The following is an 11,010-nucleotide window of genomic DNA, read 5'->3' on the forward strand; positions in this document are numbered from 1 at the left end:
CTAATCTTATGGGCCATGTTTACCTTCTCATGACCTTTGTGATTCTAGTCTCAACTGTGTTGCTTATAACCAAAGAGCATTCTGTAGATTTTATGGGGGCTGGAGATCCATACAGAATGCACTCTTTGTGTCTCGCCTCTTTCACTTGGCATAATTATTGAGATTTATCCATGTTGCATATATCAGTAGTTCCATTTTATTGCTGAGTAGTATTCCATTTGAATACATACTGCCTGATTTAAAAATCTATTCATGTGTTGACCTGGGGAAGGAGGGAGTCTCACTGCCAGGCAAGGCTGGAAGTCTGGGATCCCAACTTGGCCTGTGGTGGGACCACAGCTTGCCATGGCACTTGGAGTAGGGCAGTTCTGGTCTGAAAGTTTCTGTCTTGCTTGGCTGCCTCTTTCCTGGTTCTTTGGCTAGGAGAGTTAGCTATCCTTAGGGCAGTTTTCATCTGCACCTCTTGGTGTATCGGGGTTGTCAGGTTGTCGGGCGCCCAATCCAGGAGCTCCGGGGGCTTGCTGCCCTGTCTCTTCTCAGGTCCTAAAGTCCCAAGCCTCTTCTCTCCACCTTTGAGAGTCTTATGCTTCCTTTATATGTAATATCCAGGGTTCTTAGCTGTACATAACAGGGAGAATGGGGAGAAGTGCATCTACTCCTCCTTGTCAAGGCTCCATTTGGACATTATTTGTGTGTGGATTTTACACATTATGCATGTTTATCTACAGGGTAAATTGTAAGAAGTGAAATTTGTGGGTCAGAAGGTATACATATTTTTAACTTTATGTTGTCAAACTGCTTTCCAAAAAAAAATATTCTTACCATTTCATTCTTGACAGTAATGTGTGAGAGTGCTTGCCAAAGACCACTTGTGGTCTTTGTTACCTTGTGAGGTGTGAACCTGTAGCTCTTTGACATGCGTCATTTATGAGTGGTGTTGAATAATCCTTGTACTTGCTGTTCCTCAAGGTCCTCTGATCCTGGTCCTGAAATTGACGTTGTTGAAGAGTCCCCGGAAAAAGGAGATGATGGTATTACCTCCTTTTGTTTTTTTTTTTAGGGTTCTCAGTTTTTGTGTTTCCTCTACTTTCTGTGAAAGCTATTCTATACTGGTATTATCGCTCGGCATAGCCTAAGATACTTTACAGACATTATGACAGCTCTGGGCCCACAACGTATATCAGTACATATTTACTGGTGAATGGTCTTTTACATAGAATGTACTGAGAGTTTCTGGAGAAGAAATATTGTTACACAAGAGAAATGGGATTCAGGGTGAAAGCTAAACTACTACGTTAATATAAAGTGCTGTGGCTTTTTTAAAATATATATATATATTTATTTGTTTGTTTATTTTGGCTGCACTGGGTCTTAGTTGCAGCATGCAGGATCTTTTACTTGTGGCATGCGGACCCTTAGTTGCAGCATGCGTGCGGGGTCTAGTTCCCCGACCAGGGATTGAACTTGAGTCCCCCTGCATTAGGAGCGTGGAGTCTTACCTACTGGACTACCAGGGAAGTCCCCTGTGGCTTATTTTTAAAGTATACATGATGATGGGGCTTCCCTGGTGGTGCAGTGGTTGAGAGTCCGCCTGCCGATGCAGGGAACACGGGTTCGTGCCCCGGTCTGGGAAGATCCCATGTGCCACAGAGCGGCTAGGCCTGTGAGCCATGGTCGCTGAGCCTGTGCGTCCAGAGCCTGTGCTCGCAACGGGAGAGGCCACAACAGTGAGAGGCCTGCGTACCGCAAAAATAAAAAGTATACATGATGAAGGAGGGGTTTCCAAAAACTAACTTCTTTAAATCAAGTAGTTTATGTTTATTGTAGAAAAATTAGAAAACACAGAGAAGCCAAGAATTTAGTTATCACTTGGTAATCCCACAAATTAGAAATAAGTCTGTTGAGGGAGGAGATATGGGGATATATGTACACATATAGCTGATTCACTTTGTTATACAGCAGAAACTAACACAGCATAGTAAAGCAGTTATACTCCAATAAATATGTTTTAAAAAAGAGAAAGAAAAGAAATAACTATTAACATTTAGCTTTAATAATACTCTTACAGGTGTTGTTTCTATACAAATATGTGTAACATAAATATGAAAACTCATTTTTAAACTTTTTAACAACTCACACTATACAAACCTTTTTTCACTCTACATCATTCTTAAAGGTGGCAGGTTATGAAATTTCTGCAGATTATAGTGGGGGGGGTCAGGGTTTTTTTGGTTTTTGTGGGGGTTTTTTGGGTTTTTTTGGTACTTTGTTGGGGCCACGTATCATATCCCTCTTAGCTTTGTCTCACTTCAGAGATCTCAAAGTCAACAGCTTGTCAATTTTCCATCTTGTACGTGGTGTTACATAAATCTTACCCATTTAATATGTGGGGAAGCGTCAAGCTTGCATTTCTTCTTGTCAGAACTAACTGTGATTAGTTCTTGTAGAATTAAGTTTGAGACGAAGTCCTCGAATCAAGCAGTTGGCATTCAGCAGGAAAAATTCTGGTTCCTTCTACTCTGTGTCTCAACCAAAGTCTCGAAGTATACAACGAGTTCACTCATTCCAGCAAGTCAAGTCAGGTAACAGTGCTTGCCTACCTGTCTTCAGAGGTCCATGCAGATTTGGTGGGAAGTGTTGTTGGGAAAAGAATGAAGTTTGACGTTGGAGAAATAGAATAGGTATAAATATTTGAGGTTCAGAGTGATGACCAGATGAACAATCCATGGCCACCGTTATCAGAGTCATCCGTTTAGATTCCTATGGCTGGCTGTCCACATTATCCTCGTGGGTAATTCATTCATTCAAGAGGAAATTACCTGTAATTTCTACCATATGTTCAGATCCTACAGAAAGGCATCTCCAGGTGGCAGGTGCTGTTTGTCCTTCATTCTTTTATCATTATTAGCTCGGATTATCAGATATGTCTTTTTATATTTGTCTTTGCAAATTAAATTATTTCAGTTGCCTACATCTCCTAACACAGGGACTGGGCTTGATATGCAGTGTTAAAATTCAAGAAGGCAGCAATTATTGGACTGCTGTCATAATTAGGTGGGATCTGCCCCTATTTGCTCTAAAAGAATTATCATCTTTCTCATATGGACTGGCTGTTTTATGGGTATTTGGTGCGGGAGGCGGGTGGGGGGTGCAGGAGTTGAAAAAGGATGAAATATTGTAACTGTTTTTGACTTGCAGACCAAAGAGAAAATTCTCCAATCCAAAGTATTCGGTCTCCCAAGAGGCTTCTTTTCGGGGCAGTGTCTGAGATGATCAGTCCCTCTGAGAAGGGTTCAGCTCGAATTAAAAGGCCTTCAGGAAACACATTGGATTCTGAAATACCTATAGCTTATCAGGTATAAAATTACGATGATGTTTCAGATAGTATAGTTTGGGGAGCATGTAGTCGTGGACAAGGAAAACCACTGAGTCCAGTAGGGAAGAGAAGATAATAACAGAGATTTGAGGTGGTTGGGGTTGACTTGAATGAACGATTATTGGGTGTATGGGGACTTAGGTAGCAGTTGGGCTGAGGCCAAGGTGGCAGGAAGGAGATAGAAAGATCTCGCCCTACTCTCTTGGCTTCATCTTCCATTTATATTGGACACTACGTATATATCCTTCTGAAATGTGCAGTAGCATTCATCTGTTTCTGTTAGATTGCCCACTCGATCCAGTCACCCATGTTAGAAACCTGGGAGTCATCCTGGACTTCCCCCTCTCCTCAGGCCTGGCTACTCAATTAGTCCTGCCCATTTTACTGACAAACTATCTCATACTCATTCCCTCTTCTCCATCCCTGCAGTTCCTGCCCTAGTTCAGTTCTGCCTGGAACACTTCAGTAGCCTCTTCTCTCTCAAATTCATCCTGTCCCCAGAGGTCAGAGGGACCTTTGTGACCCCAGTGGACGCTCCTCTGACCACATCACTTTGCTTGAAGCTCTATAGACTCTTCATCTGTTAAAGCAGGGTTTTCTAAGTTTTCCTAAAATGGAACCCTGTGTTCAAAGATAATAATCTTTGTTTGGAAACCCAAAAACTGCTTAGGATGGAGGAGGATATGGAGGGAACTGTGGGGAAGGGTTTGAAAACCACAGATCTATAGGACCATGTTCATTCTCCTCCGTGGACAGGCAAGGACCTCCATGATCTGATCCCTGCTCAGCCATCTCTGCTTCACACTCCACCTTTCCAGCAGCCTCAGATGCACACAACTGCTGTTTTTTGCTTTTGTGCCTTTGCTTACACTGTTTTCTATGCCTGAAGTTCCCTCTCCCCCACTTTCCCACCTTTTGTCTTCACTTGCTCACACCCATTCTTTTAAGACCTGACTCGCTATTCCTGTTCCCTCTTTCTCCCCTTTGCTGAGTTAGATAGCCAACCGTCCCGGTGCTCCCACATTGTTCCATGCGTGCCCGTCATTGCATTGGCCATACTATATATCTGTCTGTATCCCACATGAAATGCCAACTAGACCAGGACTCCCTTGAGATGATCAGGTAAGATTAAACAATAGGTGTTGGACCTCCTTACCTGTTGGAGTATTTAACTGCATTTTTGCAAGAAAGAAGGGAAGTTTTTTGCTGGAGAGTTTCCTTTCTGAGATGTTATCTTTGAGGCTGTGCCTTATATATCCATATATTCCATGTTCCACCTCATCCCCCCGGGCCTCCTCCCGCACACACATTGCCTAGCACATAGCAGGTACTTAAAAGCACATGTTGAATGCAGATCAACAGCAGGTGATGTGGCTCCGAAAGGTTACTTTAGGCAAAGATCAGAAATAGTTGTCTCATTGAAGAAGATAGCTGTGAGTAGTGGAGTGACAGAGTTAGAGTTAGAGGCAAAGCATGTTTTGGCTGTAGTATGCAAATTATTAAAACTGTTTGTCTTAGGAGAAGAAACTAAGATTGGATACAGCGCTTGGTGCTAGAAAAAGTGGACATGTAAAATCTGGGTCATGTTTTGGAAGTGGAAACGTGTCACTATACGAAATCCAACTTAAGATCATTCCTTTGGCTGACTATATAAATCTTCCAAATTTGACTTTTTAATCATCTTAGACATTATTAAAACACTCTTCAGAGAATATGGGTTATGATGTTCAAGCACTGAAATAAGCATTTTTCTTTACAGACTCCTGAGAAGAATTGCTGGAAATCTCCAGTCTTTTCTAAAGCTACACCAAGAAAGTTCCCTCATACGCCACGAACTCCGTTGCGCACTCCTGAAAGGCTGCAAAAATCCCCTGCAGAAATGACCCCTGCCAAACAGGTCATTTTTAAGGAGTTCTTAAAAGACTCCTCACACGGCTGGCATTCGCCATCTCGACGAAAAGCCACTCCTCAGAAAGGACACTCCCTGGCAGAAGGTCACTCTCCTCTTGAAAAAATACTGAGAACTCCCCAAAGACAAGGTGGCCAGCCACCTAGATTTTTGCAGAATTCTGCTTGGCCACGTTTGGTGAATTCCAGTCCAGAAAGCACCTCCTGTCCGGCAGCCCTGGTTTCGTCAACTGCCCAGACCAGAAGTGAGTGTCTGACTCCCAGCAAGTACTCTCCTCGAATCTCTCTGAGGGCAGCAGCCTCGGGGGTCCGAAGACGAGCTGCCTTCGTGGGCACACCTCCAAGTCAGAAACGCCAACTCCTCCGTGGCTCCGGAGCATCTCAGGCAGAGAAGCTGGTGCAGCCATGGAATGATGCTGTCGGAACCCCAGAGAAACCAGGGAACACAGCTCTGACTTCTCCAAAGAAACCTGTTCCCTCTCCTTCATGTGGTATTTCCGAGAAGACTCCATTTGGGAATTTTTCTATAGAATCTCCTCCCTCTGGAGAACTGGATTGGCAGGAGGCCCAGAAATCACCCAGTGTAGCCACATCTCCCTCCTGTCCTGTTCCCTCGACTTCCCACAAAGCCTCACAGATAGCTAGATCTGACCTCCTACCGCCTCCACCCCCTTCTAAAATTGGGAAAAGGCATAAAAAGACTTCTAAAACAGAAAGAAACTTCCAGGAGGGCCAGCCTAACAGCTCTGCTGTTCTGAGAGTTGCCACAACTGATAACCCAGCTGCCATCACAGATGCTAGAAAGAACCAGAAGGAAGAGACCCTCTCTCCTCCATCTCCTCCTGAAAGACATAGTTACCCTGGGACTAGCTTTGGGAGTCACTGGCATACATCCTCTCCTTTGCTTATTGCAAGAGACTCGGAGTATCTCACTCTCCTGGATGAAGCTGCTGAGCACCATAGCAGTGATAACTTAAAAAGCAACGTTTCACCAGTGGAAGAAGGTGAGGGGTCAAGGATGGGTACTTATGAGAAGCCGTCTCTGTGTAACCCCGGGATTCCTCCCTCTTCTCCTTCCTCTGGGCCCAGCTCTCCCCTGACACCCTGCTACGACCTGCGCTGCACCGCAGACAGGAAGCAGCGCCAGGCTGCCGCCCAACTAGAGAATCTGCAGGCATCAGCCTGGCCCTCCAGAGCCTCTGCCAGCCCACAGACCTATGAGGTTGAGCTGGAGATGCAAGCTTCTGGCCTTCCCAAGCTTCGAATTAAAAAGATAGACCCCAGCTGTCTGTCAGAAGCCGAGCCCCTGCGAAGGGAGGAGAGCTCTCTGGGAGAGGAGAGCTGCCTCCCTGGTCTCAGCGTGCCCAGGGCCAGCAAGTCCTCAGGCAAACCCGAAGCCACCTACCTGTCGCCCCCCTGCCTTCGCCCCTCGCACGGCACCCCCGGCAAGAGCGGGGGACAGACCTATATCTGCCAGTCCTGTACCCCCACCCGCTGCCCCTCTAGTACCCCCTCTCCCTTTCAGACAGAAATCGGGGTTCCTTGGACACCATCCCCCAAGCACAGCGGGAAGACAACTCCTGACACAATTAAAGACTGGCCCCGCCGGAAGAGGGCAGTGGACTGCAGCCTCAGCTCCTCTGCTGGGAGGAGCGAGGTCGGTACAGACCTTCCTGGGGGCGTGTCGCTGCTGGAGCCGGAGGGGAAGGAGCGAGGGCTTGAACTCAGCATCACCAAGACCCCCATCTTGGGGGATTTTGAGCTCGAGGGGGTGTGTCAGCTGCCAGACCAGTCACCTCCCAGGGACAGTGAGCCTAAGGCTGAGGAAGCCTTCTCCTGGGGACAGTTTGGGTTGGGATCTCGGAAGAGACTCCTTTCTGCCAAGGAGGAGGCTGAGTGTCAAACCAAAAGAGTCTGTGACAAGCAGAGAGGAGACTCCCAAGTCAGTAAGAGTGAAGACAGGTCTCCAGGCACGGGTGTGCGACAGCTCCCCTCCATGGCAGGCGACGAGGTGTTTGTTTCAGGTGAGTTGGCTGCCGTGCAGCTCTGTCGGGTGTGTTGGCCAGGAGGCACTGTAGAGACGCCTACTGGGATGGCTGGGGCTTCCTTGTGAGGGCTGCGGGCTGTGCTGACCGTGCCGTTGCTGCAGGTGCCACCCCGCCTCCTGGCTGTGCCGTGCGGAGCTGCCTCTCTGCCAGCGGTCTGCAGGCGCTGACCCACTCTCCGCTGCTGTTCCACGGGAAGGCACCCTCCTCTCAGTGTAAAGACACCAGAGGTAATTTGTTGAAGGTCCTAAAGATGTTACCAGGATCAATCGTCTATCCTTTGGTTAGCTCTATCCCAAGCTAGCTCGGGGTTTTCAGGCACTTGCATCTTGCAGGAGTCGTAGGGACTGCCACAGTTTGGGATGGTTTTATCCCTGCAGTGTCATGTGCCCTTCCCAGAGAAATACCACTTTAGAACTTATGTGTATTTGAACCAAAAAACCCCTCAACATCCTACCAAATTACTTCAGCTTCTTGAAGACAGTGACAGAAGCTGGCACACAATCACGTCCTGCTCGTCTGTGGTCGCTGGGATCTGAGGGGAAAGCAGCACGAGTGGTAGGTGGTGTGTGCAGAGCCAGTCATTTCCCCTCGGGGGTTACCCGTGTTTCCATACATTCAGTCTGAGAATGGACTGGCTATTATAATCAGCCTTCAGACCCTAGGATTCCCCTCGACCCCACCTGGAAAGAACGGGATTCACCCTGTTAGCTGCACTGGTTAGAGAGGTTTCCTCCTTCTGCTAGAACTGCAGCGGGGTGCAGGAGGTGGGGCTCTTCAGTGGCTCTCTTTCCTCAAGACCATGATAGAAATCATGCAAAACCGCCACAGATCTGAGACAAAAAGAACTGCATGGTATCAAACTGAAGTGCCACAGGTATTCTGTGTTTTCACAATTACTTGTTGCTGTCAGCTCCATGCTGACGGTAAGGGCAGAGGGCCTTGAAATAGTATAGGTAGCGTGTCTGTGGGATGAGAGAACCTACAAGCAATGCTGGTTTTAAGTCCATCTTAACGTGTAACCCTCTGCAGTTGAAGCCCATTTTCTTTTGTTCTGTTCTCAGTTACTTCCTGTATGCTAAGTCTTTCTGCCTTTTTCTAGATGAGGATGTGGATGTATTCTCCCCCACGGCAGAAGACTCTCCTTTCAGCCGAGCATTCTCCAGGAGACGTCCCATCAGCAGAACTTACACACGGAAGAAGCTGATTAGCTAGTCAGGATGGAACTGGTTGGGGGACTTATAACTACAAACACTACTGAGCCTGCCCAGAGCTACCGCACTTCTTAACAGAAGTGCTCTGACAGCAGTTTTCTCTGGACGTACAAGGAATTCCAGACATGTATTTTAAAAGAATTCTTAGTAATGTACCCAGAAACTCGGTTCATTTGAGCCAGGGCCCTACTGGTCTGCTCATCATATGTAACCCTCAGTTTGCTGCATGGAAACAGGAATAACCAAGGCTTAATGGAACTTACTTAGGAAATTTAAAACATGAAGGTGAGGTCAGCCAGGTCCCCATGGGCATAAAGAAACTGGGGCCTGGTCCCAAGCCTCCTTTACCATGATCAGCTTTCAGATTCCCACGTGAATGCCTTCAACTTTTCAAATCCCCCTTGTGGAGTCTGTCCACCTCCAAGCCCAGCCCTAACCCACAATGCCTGCCCTACCTTAGTAAGGTGGTATAGCTGGTGGTGTAACTCAGAGGCAGCCTGGGAGTCAGGAACCAGACAAGGAACTGTTAAGATCAGGATCCCATTCCACCCCACCCCAGCTGTGACCATGGCAAGTTCAGACCACTCTGCTTCACTTACGAAATGGGAGAAGGACCCCTACACATCAGTCCCTCACAGAGCTGCTATAGGCCAGGAGCCCAAGACAGAGGCAGTGCCTGGAGGTGGAAGCAGCATCCACCAAACGGAAGACTGGCATGGGGGCAGAATAAATCTTTTGCATTCCCTGTGTAACAATAAAATCATCTCTAGCTACTTGGCATGCAGTGCATTTCTGTATAACATTCCAGCCTGAGGTTAAATGTGACCAGGGTCCAGCTCTAGTGGTTTCTGGAGCAGCCACATCTCAAGGTCTGCCCCGAGAGTCAGCTAGTCCCTGGCACAGTTCCCACCATTCACAGGGAGACTCACCTGAGTCGTGGATATGCCCAGAGCACCCCGTGGACCAGTTTGCTGTCAAGTCTTGGCCAGGAGCTTCGCTAACAGAGCTGATTCAACAGTCTCATGGTCTCTGAAAAACTTTCAAGCCTGTTGTGTTCCCAAACCTGAGTCTTACTATGATCTTGTAAATCAAACTCTAAGTGAAAACTCCCATTTCTCCCTCCAGAGGTTACTGTCATTTATTTTAAAATGGTTTTCGAAACTTGATACTACTAAGCTTTTCAGTCCCCTCCCCCCTGCAATATACATAAGACCATTTAAACCACAACCCTGTTGCCATTGACTGTTCTGTGACAAGCCTTGGCTGAACTTCAGAACCAACAGCACACACATGAGCGTGAGACCAGAATCATCCTTCTGAAACTCAAGCCAAAAGGTGGCAGAAGGAGAGAGACAAGATGGCAGAGTAGGACTTGAGCTCACCTCCTCTCACGAAAACACCAAAATCACAACTGACTGCTGAACAACCATCAACAAAAAAGACTTGAACCTACCAAACAAGATATTCTACACCCAAAGACCAAGAAGAAGCCACAACAAGACAGGAGGAGGGGCACATTAGTGATATAATCAAATCCCATACCTGTGGAGTTTCTCCCACATGAGTGAAAGTTCTGAGCCCCACGTCAGGCTCCCCAGCCTGGGGTTCTGGCATTGGGAGGAGGAGCCCCCAGAGCATTTGGCTTTGATGGCCAGCTAGACTTGAGTACAGGAGCTCCACAGGACTGGGGGAAACAGGGACTCCATTCTTAGCACACAAAATGTTCACAAGCACTGGGGCCCAGGACAAAGCAGTAACTCCACTACAGCTTGGACCAGACCTACCTGTGGATCTTAGAGGATCTCCTGGGGAGGTGGGGGTCAGCTGTGGCCCATTGTGGGGACAACGACACTAGTGGTGGATGCCCCAGGCAACACTCATTGGTGTGAGCTCTCCCAGAGGTTGCCATTTGGCCATCAAGACCTGGCCCTGCCCTGCCCAACAGCTTGCAGGCTCCAGTGCTGGGATGCCTCAGGCCAAACAACCAATAGGGTGGGAACACAGCCCCACTCATCAGCAAACAGGCTGCCTAAAGTCATCCAGAGCCAGTAGCCTATAAACACCCTTTGACATGGCTCTGCCCACCTGAGGGACAAGACCCAGCTCCACTCACCAGTGGGCAGGCACCAGTCCCTCCCACCAGGAAGCCTGCACAAGACTCTTAGACCAACCTCACCCACCAGCAGGTAGGTACCAGTACCAAGTATTAAAATCCTGCAGCCTGAGAAACAGAGACCACAGACAAAGTTAGACAAAATGAGACGGCACAGAAATATGTTCCAGACAAAGGAACAAGATGAAACCACAGAAGAACAACTAAGTGAAGTGGAGATAGGCAATCACCCTGAAAAAGAATTCCAAGTAATGATAGTAAAGGTAACAAGATCTCAGGAAAAGAATGGAGGCACAATAGTGAAAGGATACAAGAAATGTTTAATAAAGAGCTAGAAACTTTAAAAAACAGAGA

General features: G+C 47.4%; 1 protein-coding gene across 2 annotated transcripts in view; it reads left to right on the forward strand.

Moving 5' to 3' along the window:
• The window catches only part of TICRR (TOPBP1 interacting checkpoint and replication regulator), a 50,759-nt gene extending 41,445 nt beyond the window's left edge, over positions 1 to 9,314 (forward strand). For both annotated transcript variants that reach the window (XM_067696598.1, XM_067696608.1), the window contains exons 17-22: positions 970 to 1,031; positions 2,448 to 2,582; positions 3,199 to 3,356; positions 5,136 to 7,308; positions 7,434 to 7,559; positions 8,432 to 9,314. In XM_067696598.1, the coding sequence (XP_067552699.1) occupies positions 970 to 1,031; positions 2,448 to 2,582; positions 3,199 to 3,356; positions 5,136 to 7,308; positions 7,434 to 7,559; positions 8,432 to 8,544 (2,767 nt within the window). In that variant the 3' untranslated portion in view covers positions 8,545 to 9,314. The remainder of the gene's footprint in view (positions 1 to 969; positions 1,032 to 2,447; positions 2,583 to 3,198; positions 3,357 to 5,135; positions 7,309 to 7,433; positions 7,560 to 8,431) is intronic.
• Positions 9,315 to 11,010: the final 1,696 nt, after the last annotated feature.

The sequence above is a fragment of the Pseudorca crassidens genome, chromosome 1 (assembly GCF_039906515.1).
Source record: "Pseudorca crassidens isolate mPseCra1 chromosome 1, mPseCra1.hap1, whole genome shotgun sequence".
Taxonomy (NCBI): Eukaryota; Metazoa; Chordata; class Mammalia; order Artiodactyla; family Delphinidae; genus Pseudorca; species Pseudorca crassidens.